Raw genomic sequence first — 12,779 nt, forward strand, 5'->3', positions numbered from 1 at the left:
TTCGCCAAGCACTAATCACTATCTTTCCAAAACAAAATAAGGACTTATTACAATGTGCATCATACAGACCAATTTCACTTCTGAATAACGACATTAAAATACTCTCTAAAATCTTAGCCAGAAGGATGGAGAAAGTGCTCCCCTCGGTAATATCACAAGACCAAACTGGATTTATTAGGCGGCACTTATCTTCAAATCTTCGACGCCTGTTTAATGTAATATACTCACCAACTAAATCAAACACCCCAGAAAAAATATTATCATTGGATGCAGAAAAAGCATTTGATATGATTGAATGGAAATACCTTTTTACTACATTGGAGAAGTTTGGGTTTGGCCCAAACATTTGTGCATGGATTAAATTACTGAATACTAACCCAGAAGCTTCAGTTTGCATCAACAACATTTGCTCAGACTACTTTAAACTAGAACGTGGCACTAGACAAGGATGCCCCTTGTCACCGCTGCTGTTTGCGATTGCCATTGAACCCCTGGCAATACATTGTTGAAATACTTATCAGATAAAGGGGATTAGCAGAGAAGGACTGGAACAGAAAATCTCATTATATGCAGATGACATGGTACTGTATATATCAGACGCAGAAAATTCAGAACAGTTTAAATACCTCGGGGTAAACATAAAGCTCTATATCAACAAAATTTCGCCATCTGCATGGAAAAAATTAAACAAGACTTGCATAGATGGTCAACCCTTCATCTCACACTAGCTGGAAGAATTAACACTGTTAAGATGAATATTCTTCCTAAACTCCTTTTTTTATTTCAAAACATCCCAATATACATTAATAAATCATTCTTTAGGCAATTAGATTCAACAATAACCTAATTTATTTGGAACTCAAAACATCCACGCATCAAAAGAGCGACCTTACAAAGACAAAAGGCAGAAGACGGCATGGCTCTACCTAACTTCCAGTTTTATTACTGGGCAGCAAATATACAGGCGATAAGAACCTGGACACAAATAGAAGAATATACACAGGCTTGGACCGCAATAGAAGTAAAATCCTGCAGTACTTCTTTGTATTCCTTCCTCTGTGCTCCAATAAACACACACTATCGGCAATATACAAATAACCCAATTATGCTCCACTCACTTAGAATCTGGAACCAATGTAGAAAGCATTTTAAGACGGAGAAGCTTCTATCTGTGGCACCTCTGCAAGAGAACCACCTCTTTCAATTTTCACAAACCTATGCAGTTTTTAATATCTGGAAAAAATTTGGAATTAACTTGCTTAGAGATCTTTATATATAGACAACGTCTTTGCATCCTATGAACAATTACATTTCAAATTCAACATTCCAGCTACATATTTCTTTCACTATCTTCAAATCAGAAACTTTATTAAACAAAACCTTCCAGATTTTCCTCATCTTGCACCCTCATCCCTGCTGGAAAAAATATTTCTCAATCTCAAGGACTCCATCTCTACAATATATAAAATCATTTTACAATCCCTCCCTTTCAAAGATCCAAGAGGACACTGGGAAAAAGATCTCTCAATTAATATATCAGAAAAGGAGTGGAAAGTAGCAATGCAGAGAATTCACTCGAGCTCCATATGCACAAAGCATACAATTATACAACTTATACAATTATATATCAAGCACATCTGTCTCGACTAAAACTCTCCAAAATGTTTCCAGGGCATGATCCAACCTGCGAACGTTGCAACCAAGTCCCAGCCTCACTAGGTCACATGTTCTGGGCCTGCACCAAATTAACATTATTCTGGACAAAAATTTTTAATTACCTTTCAGATAGCCTTGGGCTCACAATCCCTCCTAACCCGTTAACAGTTGTGTTTGGGGTTCTTCCAGATGGGTTTAAAGTGGAGAAAGACAAACAAATTGTGATTGCATTCACTACACTTTTCGCACGCAGCCTTATTCTGATAAACTGGAAGAATCCAAACTCTCCTCTTTTAAATCAGTGGGAAACCGAAGTGTTATATTATTTGAAGTTGGAAAAAATCAAATACTCAGTTAGAGGATCCGTACAGACTTTTTTCAAAACATGGCAGGATCTAATCAGTAATATTTTAAAATAAGTCCATAAAGCACAGAGAATTTATTAATTTAGGTATGTTTACAAGCCTTAAATTTAACGCCGTTTGGCTTGCTCTCTCTCTCAGGGGTGGGGATCGATCTGTTCCTCAATTTTCTTTTTGGAAAAACTTGATTGCTTTGTATGTAATTTTAATAATATTTAATAAAAATAAATAAATAAAGACAAGTAGTTCTCATCCATCCACTCCTTTAATTCACTAACACAACTAATTAAAGACAACTTCGGAGAAACTTCTTTTGGTCTAAAAGAAAGGTAATTGGGTGTCCTCTTCGTATGAGTGAAAATTAACATTATGTTTTCTAATGATAGATCTCAGTGGAAGCAAATAAAGTGAAAATAGTAAAGGTCTGAGTACTGAGCCTTACGGGACACCATATCTCAGTTGTGTATATAATGAGTACTGTCAGCACATTTCTGTACATACCAGAATTGATTTGATAAATAAGAACTAAACCTGGCAAGGACAGTGTCTGTAAGCCCAACATCATCCAGCCTGTGCAGTATACTGTATGTTGTTGATGTAGTTCTCATAGGGTATTGTATTCTGCCAAATCCATTAACCCATTATATAACCCTCTTATCTAATTGAGGGTCACAAAGAAGATGTACCCATCATGGTAGTGTTGTTTATAAGCTAGAAACCAAATACAGGGGTGCCAGTCAATTTCGGTCAATGTACCTACACAATTAACCTAGCAATTTTGTATGTATGTAAACAATTATTCTGTTTTGAGATCTTGTAAGTTAGTGTGGATAAAGGTATCGGCTGAATAAACAGTACATAATACAAGTGGTTAATGAAATAACAAAAGTGTCACTAGCCAGGTTTCCATCCAAGGAGTTTTTGCGAAAAAATATTTAGCGCTTCAAATTTTACCTGATGGAAATGCTAATTATCGATAAAATGTTGTACATGTCGACATAATATTTTTCCATTTAACTTTAGCGCATAAATTCCATATCGATACTTCAGATGTCGCAAAAACTACATTGGAAACATTTTTTGTCGGAAAAAAAGGGCTTTAACGCAAATAAATGTGTCACATGATACATTTTGATCACATGCAATCAAAACGAGAATAGCGGAGCGGTTCGCATGGTCTGATGAAGAGACTCGTTATTTCTCGTGATGAGCCAATGCAGTAGCGTATAGGCTGGGTCTCCTGCTACTAAAAGGGGTACCTGAACTCCCTCCACATCAACTGTAGTCTGGGGGTGTCTCTCAGGATGTCTAAATAATACAAAAACCGCAAAGGTAGTTTACTGTGCCAGTCAAAATATTTAATAAACCATGTGTTTCATTATCTAAACATTTTTTTTCTTATTATTAAATGGCAGATGTTTTAGCATATATGAGAAATTCTCTCATTAATATTAACTTTAGTTTTTTTTTGATTAAACGTCGTTATTTTGTATTAATTCAAATTTCAGTTTTAATTAAAAACCTTAAGGGAAGCAGGTTACAGTACTAATTCAGTTGTTATCGCACAGAAAAGGGATGTTGAAAGGTAGGCTCACCTGTACAGATCCGATGCTGCAAACACAGCTGCATCATGGGCACTTCCAGAAGTGCCAACGCAAATGTCTCGTTTCATGCACCTGTCATCAACAAGGGCCTGGAGAACAATAGATGGCCACCCTTTGCGATTAATGTAATCGCGGTAGCCTTCCGTCGGGGAAGAATAGGCACATGCGTGCCATCCAGCACACCGTAAATCTGCGGCACAAGATGCACCAAGGAATTGCGGTATCCAATTTCATTGGCCTCCGCTACAGTTGGAAGTCTGATATAACGCTGCATTAATTTTTCTTTAATTGCGGTGCACACAGCATATACACATCGATGGACGGTAGTTTTACCAACCCCGAAAGTTTCTCCAACTACTCTATACTTGGTGCAGGTTGCCAGCTTGTAAAGGGCGATGGCAATCCGCTTTTGGGTTGGAACCGGTGGTCGATGGCAACCTGTGATTGGCGCAACATCAGGACTGATGAATCCACACAACATCTCAAACGTTGGCCGTGTCATTCTAAAATGTTGCAGCCAGAGATTTTCTGTAAAGTGTCTCTCCACCAACTCCTCCCAGAAGGTCTTATTTCGTCGTCTCTCCCATACCCGTGGGTTTCGTCGCACTGGGGTACTTTCTTTGAGCTCTAGGGCTATCGGACAAGCAACTGCTTCATTCTGCTGTCGTCTTCGGATATTATGTACAATTCCAATTATTTGTGAAACTGAAATAACAGTAAGCTGGCAAATTTCAAAAAACTGTCTAAATAATCTCTCCATTTTTTTGTTTCTTTGTTTAGTGGAGGGGGTGTAACGTGGAAAACAAAAGGTAGATAATTTGCGACATACACAAAATTATGTATGGAAACGGCTCATGGGCAGATTTTTTTTCACGATACAACAAAACTTATGCGACAGTTCGTTTTGGGGGGGATGACGTCATCACGCACACCATTTTATCGATAAAAAGCCAGTTGGATGGAAACAGGCTGCAGACAGCAAATTTCGCACATTTTTTTTACGTATATTCTGTTTGTCGATAACAAAACGTCGCAAAAACTGGATGGAAACTTGGCTACTTTGTGTTAATAATAAATGTACTTTATTGTCATCAGCATATCTATGACAATTTATATATTTTAGTGGCATCTCCTAATGGCCCTAAGCACTGAAACCTTTAAGACACTATAAGTGTCAGACGTGCTTATATTGAAAACTTTTTTTATAAGTAGGAAGGCAGACACATATAAATAGTACTTTAGAGTCAAGCAAAATTCTCGAGCCCATATAATTGTCATTTGTATGAAAGTAGAAGCAATATCAATAGAGCACCAGATGAGGTGTTTTTATGTTTAACGTTGCAAACATTTCTGTCCTCTAACCTCCCTTGAGTGTAGGTTTGGCAGAAGATACTGCAATTTTTTAACCTTACAATATTAATGAAGAAATGATGCATGACATCTTGGTAATTTTTTAAATTGCTGTGGAGCCTGTTTAATGATAAAAATTTTGTATATTAAGCTTGCCATTTCAGTGTAATTTCATATTTATTAATGAAGTGCTTTTGTGTTTCATGGTGGGTGTAAAAATGTTCATGCGATTAAAATAAATGTTCACTAATCACTTCCAAAATTGTCAATTGTAACTTATAAGACAGTCCAATTATCAGCAGTGACACACAGTGTCACACTAAGCTAGTCACTTAACCTCTTTACCCTTGTGCATGAGAGTGTACAATTGTGACGTCCCTTGTGTTATTATAGGCTACCACAGCACAAGGCTTAGTAACCTCCACATTTCCCATGATACGTACATTGACAGTTGCTGCATGTGCACAGTGCTTAAAGTGCTAATGTCTTTCTTGTGCTTCCAGTTGATCACAGTCATTTTGCCTTTTTGTCACAAACCTACTTGCACCACACTGAAGCCTCAAACAAATGAATTCACCACGCATATCATGGCGATTCAGTCGTACAGTGCATCATTCATCAGTTGCACTATCCGTGTCAATGTCTGATGGTCAATTACCATTGTCAACAATGTTCTAAAAGTGGCTTTGCAGCTCCTTATTTACATGCCATTGTGTTTTGGTTAAAAGCTCTGCCCTACTCGTGAATACTGATAAGTTAACTTGTAGTGATAAAACATAGAAATATGCATATTTTTTGTAGAATAATGTTACTTTATCCACTATATGTCACCAGAATACTGTCCCAAGCATTAGTTGAGCTTTGCACTCAATATTATAGAGGTTATAACCTCTAAATCCCGAAACACATTCAGGATTAACCATATTTACAGGTACATAGAATTCCGAGCTGGAAAGACTGCCAGGGTTGATGTCAAAAAGGTTAACTGGGTTGTCCTCTAAAGTGCAGGAAATATTAACTAAATGCAATTGTAATGTTTTTGTTCTTTAATTGTTTACAGTTAATGTTTAAAAAACATGTAACACAGTCATGTACAGCACTGGTAATCATAGAATTTCTATGTTTAAAGCTTATATGGAGATAGAGTCTGAACAATCTTCGCTACTAGTCCGCGCTTTTAGTTGAGTATGGGTTTTGTTGATTATATGGTTTTTTGATTTGCCATAGTCCCTTCTCATTTTTTCGTTTCTTTTGAACAATAAAAATACAGTGTACTCCATGTGTAGTGCAGTGGACTGAAAAAGACATTCTAAGATTAACACCGCCTGTTTACAGCTTCTGTTTGAGTTTTAATTTCAGATACTCTGGTATCTCTGGTATGTACTGTACATACAGTTGCCATGAGTTCTGAAATGGATCAAGCGGGCTTGAAAATGAAAAAATGAATGAGAACCTTTCTATGCAAAATAGTATTTATGATGAGAATCTAGTAAGCAATATATGGTGAGCAGTGTAGTGCATGTTGTTGTATAAGAAGTACAGTAAAACCTTGGATTGTAAGTAACTTGGTCTGCGAGTGTTTTGCAAGACGAGCTCAAATTTTTAATAAATTTTAACTTGATAAACAAGCGAGGTCTTGTAATACGAGTAGTACATATACGCTTTGCCTGCCAAGCATCACATGATCACAACTGAGCTGATGGTTCTTCTCTCTCTCTCACTGCAGGATTGTGGGTAATCGTCTCCTATTCTCGGTGTCCGTCAGCATGCCTCACTCATATAGTCAACATCCGTACGAGCGTATACTGTTTACTATAGCATTGTGACCGTGTGTGTTGTAACGTGTGAGTCCATGTCTTGCACCTCAAAACACAAAGCTGAGTCTCAGTACTTTAGCAACACCATCTTTATTCAGCTTGAAACAGGAACAGCATGGTTATTTATTGTAGCGGGATCTGCCACTCTCCTATACACAGACACAGCAGTCAGGCAGGGTCATAGTCAGGTTAGTGGCCAAGTAATACTGTGCCCTGTGCATTTATAATGTTCCTTGTATCACCCATCAACAGCAGGTGCTTATAGCATGTCCGTGATCTCTTTAGATTCACTTTTACGGTGAACTGCTACAGCGCTGGGAGCCTGCGGTGGCTTCGGGACGCTCTTCCACTTGTTGTCCCATTGGGTGGAATCCCAAAAGAGTTCAGAAACCTTACAGTGCGCAAAGCATTTTGTTTTAAATTTTATGTCCAAGTGTTGTGACTCTTCTGGCAAAAGCAACTGTCATTGAATGGGTTCCTTGTTAAAGTCACAAAAAAATGAAGATTCCAGTGAGCGAACAGATAGCAGGGATTCCGTTAGTTAGAGTGAACATCGTTATACATAATAACCCTTCTTCTCGCTCTTGTCTCCCTCACACCAGCCACGATTAATTTAAAAGGTAAAGTGCAAATAATTTGTTTTATGTATTTTTACTTTATATTTTGTATTAATCATTTTTATATGAATAGTTTTGGGCTGTGGAACGAATTATATGAGTTTCCATTACTTCTTTTGGGGAACTTCACTTTGATATACGAGTGCTTTGGATTACAAGCATGAATCCGGAACAAATTATGATGGCAATCCAAGGTTCCACTGTATGGTGCACATTAAGGAAGACAATGGGATTGGTCTAAGCCCACTTTGCTGTTGTTAGAGAATACTGTTTGTTTGGCTTCAGGGCTTCCTGGGAGAAGACTGTAGTTTGTTAGGTTTTAATACCTGAACTTGCCTGACTCTTGTCTGCTTCATGGCAAATGTGACTATACCATTTTTGAAGTGCTTGCTTTTATATTGCTATGCCATCTGTGATTTGATTGGGTCTGTCAATTGGCTGTTTACACCAAAATGCAAATATTGTCATGCTTTTAGTTACATAGCCCAAATACAAATTCAGATAGAAATGTCAAGATTTAGTCTTTTTTTAATAATGCTGTGACTAAGAACTGAATTTTGTAAGGGTCATATCCATCCATCTATGCATTTCTTAAACCTACTTATCAAGAGCCTATCCCAAAAGGTGTCAGATGCAACGCAGGAACAATCTCTGGCCAGGATTCCAGTCCATCACAGGGTGAACACACACACACACACACAGACAGACTCAAACCAGGGACCAAAACCATTGCCACTCCACCTAACATGCATGTCTTTGGACTGTGAGAGAAAACTGGAATCCCTGTCCCTGGAGTAAACCCAATGCGAATACAGGAAAACATCCATATTCTTTGTAGGGAGCAGGACTGCATTTATGCCAGCCTAGAATGTCATATTGCTTTGCCTAAATTATTTTAGCTTTGTACTTGTATCCATAGTATCTTATAAAGTAAGACTTGACTAATTTATTGGAAAATCTTTATTTATGGAATGCTGTAGTGTAGTATGCATTCCACAGTACATGTGCCTCCCTTTTAAAATCTCCTCCTTTAGTTTACCATTGTCTTAATGCAGAAAAGTAGTACTATGTTAGATTGCTTTGGGAGATATAAAGAGCTGTTGCCAGTATATCTAACATGCAAGTCTTATTAACCTCTCTGTTTTCTTGCAGTGGTGCCTGAGGGTACAAGCCCAAGGTAAGGGACATAGGTTGTTTGGGACTACTTATTGTGATGGTTAAATAAGTGATTTCACACCTTTATGACTGGGTTTTTTAATGGACTGCAATTGTCCTTTACCAAAACAGCTAAAAGCCTATTTTGTTTTTCCTAATCCAAATCTACTGTAATTTATGTAATTCAGTTAGTAGGCAAGGTGGCATGTGTTGTTACTATACATATGTATTGGAGTAATTAGGTTAGAGACTGTTGTTTGTGTTTACATGCGTGTTTATATTTAACCTTAATTAATGGCTAAACACTGGCATGCAGAGATCAGATGGTTATAATTGGATCTGTTCAGCCATAAATGTGCCCTGAGCACAAACTGGTTTATTCAGCCTCCCCTTTTCAAAATTAGACATTTTTTGTTGAAAGGCATTAATAAAGGATATCAACCTATATGCTATATATTACTAATAATTTCTGAGAATTTTTACCTCTCCACTACACGGTGTTTTCTGGTTGATTCCAAAGTTTTTAACACTTTATGTACTTGTGTGTTTATGTGTGCTAGAAGGAAAGTTTTTTGACAGAGTCAAAATGTTTGACTTTTGAGTTTTTGATAGATTGACTTGTTTTTGGGCATCCTTAAAAAGAATTAACCACTTTCCGAGTGATGGTTGTTTGTGTGACAAGTTGTGCTTCCTTGGATCTTCTTCTTTTCTCACTTCTATGAGGTTGTTCTTGATCAGCCTTCTCCAAACAGCTTGGACCAACACCTCCTTGCCAGTCAAGCCCTTTTTCTCCAGATCTTCTTTTACTTTATTCATCCGCCTCTGCTTTGGCTTCCCTCACTTTCTCTTCCCCTGCACTTTAATTTCTATCACTCTTTTGCCAATATATTCATTGTCTTTTCTCATCACATGTCCATAACAGATCAGCCTACTTTCCTGTACTTTCTTAGATATATCTTCCACTTTTGTTGTTTTGTTCTCTTGTTTCTCATCCTGTCTTTTTTTGCAACTCCACACATCCATCTCAATATTCTAATTTCTGCCACATCTTAACTCACATTCTTATCATATGCTCTCTTTATTGCTCCTATCTCTGTTCCATACATCATTGCTGGCCTTCATATGATAACTCAAAAATAAATTGATCCAAATGGGATGGTTAGTGGCATTGTAAAAACCCAGAAAGCTATTCATTTTGAGCAAAACTGTGAAAATGAAATTTAGCTTTATAAAGATAACTGCATACAGTATACCTCTTTGCTATATACTGTATGTAAATTGGAAAAGTATTGTGACATGATTATAATTTTAATATTGCAGCTTTATGTAGAGCAGTCATTTTTGCTTCCTTTATTTAGGACTAATTTAATGTGTGTGTCAGGGGCTCATTCCAGACCTGATCTGTGTAAATTAAAATTTATTTTTCTTTACAGTTTAATCGTCTGAAGAAAGACCTGGAATGCAAATTCCCTGGCAATCTTCAGATAGTAAGTTCCTCTGTCTTTTTTTTAATTTATTATAAATATTATGACTTGCATTGACTCTTCATATCTCTTCAGACAGGGGAGGGCACCCCTCAGAGTACAGGCTGGTTTGAAGTGACCATCGATGGAAAATTGGTGCATTCAAAAAAGGTATATTTACTGCTGACAGCTTGCCTTTTTAACTATAAAATAGCATTATAAAGTTTAAAGTGCCATCTCCAGTTTAAAATGATGCATATAGTCACCACCTTCTTTTTACTGATTTTTTTTTTTCTCCATCCTCCAACCTCACCATTTTGGCCTTAGAATGGTGATGGGTATGTGGATAGTGATGCAAAGCTGTCCAAAATTGTGGAAGCAATCAAAGCTGCTTTAAAGCTCTGAGAGAGATGGATGTTTATATTCTTGCAGGAGGTAAGATCTGGCTCAGATTCAAGGGATCCTTTTATTAGATTTCAAAATGATTCCCCTCTGATAGTTTTTTAGCCAAGTTATTAACATTGAACACTTACTGGATTTAGACTAAATTTTTTCTTTTCTTTCTCTTTAGGCTAAACCCTCATCTCTGTTCTCCTCAGTGGATCACTTAATGATGGTGGTGTTCTCAGTGCACAAGGGTGCATGGATACCCCCTGATGAATTGTGTGAAGCTGATGTGGCTGGAGATTATTTGGTGTTTGTGCTACTGCCTTGAAAGGATTTTTTTCTTGTTTACATTTTGTTTGTCCCCCTCATGACCAGGTTACACTTCTACATTTTTATGTTTACACACAAATGCAAAGCAGTTATGGGGGATGCATGCCCAAATACAGTTTAACAACCCTTCAGTTTTATTTCAGATTAAAAAATACAGTGATTTTTTTTATAATGGGCTTGGGTGGCTTTGAAGTTTTGCTATGCTCTACTTGAAACCCTCTTTGTATTTTTCATCTGAAACATTACCCCTGTGTAGATCTGACCCTTTGGAATAAGCCACTATATATGCTTTGCAATATTATAGCATTACATTAAGACAGTACAATAAGAAAATAGAGGGTTTTTTTGGGTGCGAGGGTGCTTATTAAAGGTTGAGAGACTGGGTACTCCTTCATATCAGTTTTTTGTCATTTTAAATCATGCATTCTGACCAAACAACAAAGATCTTAAAGTCATGAGGGTCTTATTGGGCAAAGTCTTGGGCTCTTTAAACTTTCTAATTGATTCAGTCTTGCTCTGTTATCACAATTCTAAATAAAAAGTAATAACTATTTTCCAGCTTGTGTAGATATTTTGTCATAGCTATTCTCCCTGTTACCTTCATTCTTGAGCTGACTTAGATCCTTCAGAAAACATGGGGTTTAATGAAGTGTTTCATCAGAATGTAGGCAGAGAGGAAAATAAAATAGGTAAATGGTATTTCCAGGCTGAAAAAATAGGTTATTGGCATAACACATATAGCTGAAACATTGTGCTTCTAACTTACTTTAATTTTCTAGTATAGACATACCCTTTATCTGTTTTTCCAGTGTTGCAAAATGGTCTGCCTTACTGCATCATGCATTTAATGTCCTGGGTTGAAACACATATCTGTTTATCTGTGTGGAGTTTGCATGTTCTCCCAATGTCGGCATGGGTTTTCCTGAAGGATTTGTGTGATAGATGAATTGCCAATTCTAAATAGGCCCTGTGTGGATGAGTGTGATGAACTACTGACATGTCTAATTATGGCTCATGCCTTGTGTCCAGTGTTGCCAGGACTGGCTGCATCCTTCATGAAACTGAGTTGGATAAAGCTGAGCTGATCAGGTGTTTGTGGTTTTTTTGCCATGTTTGGAGCTTGCCTTTCCAGCCAAAAGAGTCAAGGTACTTGTAGCCGCTGAAGTATAACGCAAGATCAAGCACGGGTAAAACGCGTGCTAAAATAAATCTCTCAGTCCAAAAGTTAATTTTAAAAATATTTAGTAGAAGATAAAAGCAAGTAATCTACACAAGAATAAAAAGAAAAAATAGTTACACACTTAGAATAAAAGGCAAAAAAAAAGGAAAAACGTATCTTCTCTAAACTTAGCTTTTCTTGAGAAACTTTAGTTATTTCTGTACTTAAAAGTTCTTTACTTCTTATTCTTTACTCAAAGATTCTTAGCTTCTACTTCTGTACGCTTAAAGCATAAGACTCAACACTTTAGTAAGTGCTATTTTACGAATTACTTCACACACTCAAAAGGCCCAGCCCAGGCACGCTTTAAAACCATATGCCTTCCACACCTTACACATGGCAAGGCTGGTCACTAACTGAGAATAATATTTAGTCAGAGCTATTAGAAATGGCAAGAATATACCAATAAAAATTCTACTTGTGGGGGTTTTAGGAACCTCCCATAGATAATGCTTTGTCATCTTGTAAAAGATTCATGAATCATGTATAACAAGGAAAATGGCTCTTACAGTGCTGTTTCAATAGAACAGTTCAGATGTTTAAACCTCATTGTGATTGTAGCTGGCAGAGGTCAATTATCCTAAATGAAAGATATAATGAGCTCTCAGATGAGTGGAAAACATTTCTGAGTTGGCCTTGCCCAGAGATGCAGTGGGATGGAAAATTGACCCTGGACCCTGCAGCCACAATCAGCTGGACACCAATACACATTTGTGAATGTTAATGTAGTATACTTTAGACTATATCACATTAGGTGACTTTTCCAGTGGTTTTCAGTCATAGCCTTCATTTACATAATCTTAGTCGGAGGCAGTAATT

The 12,779-nt window shown here is 37.2% G+C and overlaps 1 protein-coding gene across 1 annotated transcript; it reads left to right on the plus strand.

Moving 5' to 3' along the window:
• Positions 1 to 6,413: 6,413 nt before the first annotated feature.
• selenow1 (selenoprotein W, 1) lies at positions 6,414 to 11,286 on the plus strand. Its single transcript, XM_039770780.1, has 5 exons — positions 6,414 to 6,461; positions 9,995 to 10,048; positions 10,121 to 10,195; positions 10,352 to 10,459; positions 10,596 to 11,286. Exons 1-4 carry the CDS (start codon positions 6,414 to 6,416, stop codon positions 10,427 to 10,429), a joined length of 255 nt encoding a protein of 84 aa, XP_039626714.1. The 3' UTR covers positions 10,430 to 10,459; positions 10,596 to 11,286.
• The last annotated feature ends 1,493 nt before the right edge of the window (positions 11,287 to 12,779 follow it).

This window comes from Polypterus senegalus, chromosome 12, assembly GCF_016835505.1.
Source record: "Polypterus senegalus isolate Bchr_013 chromosome 12, ASM1683550v1, whole genome shotgun sequence".
Taxonomy (NCBI): domain Eukaryota; kingdom Metazoa; phylum Chordata; class Cladistia; order Polypteriformes; family Polypteridae; genus Polypterus; species Polypterus senegalus.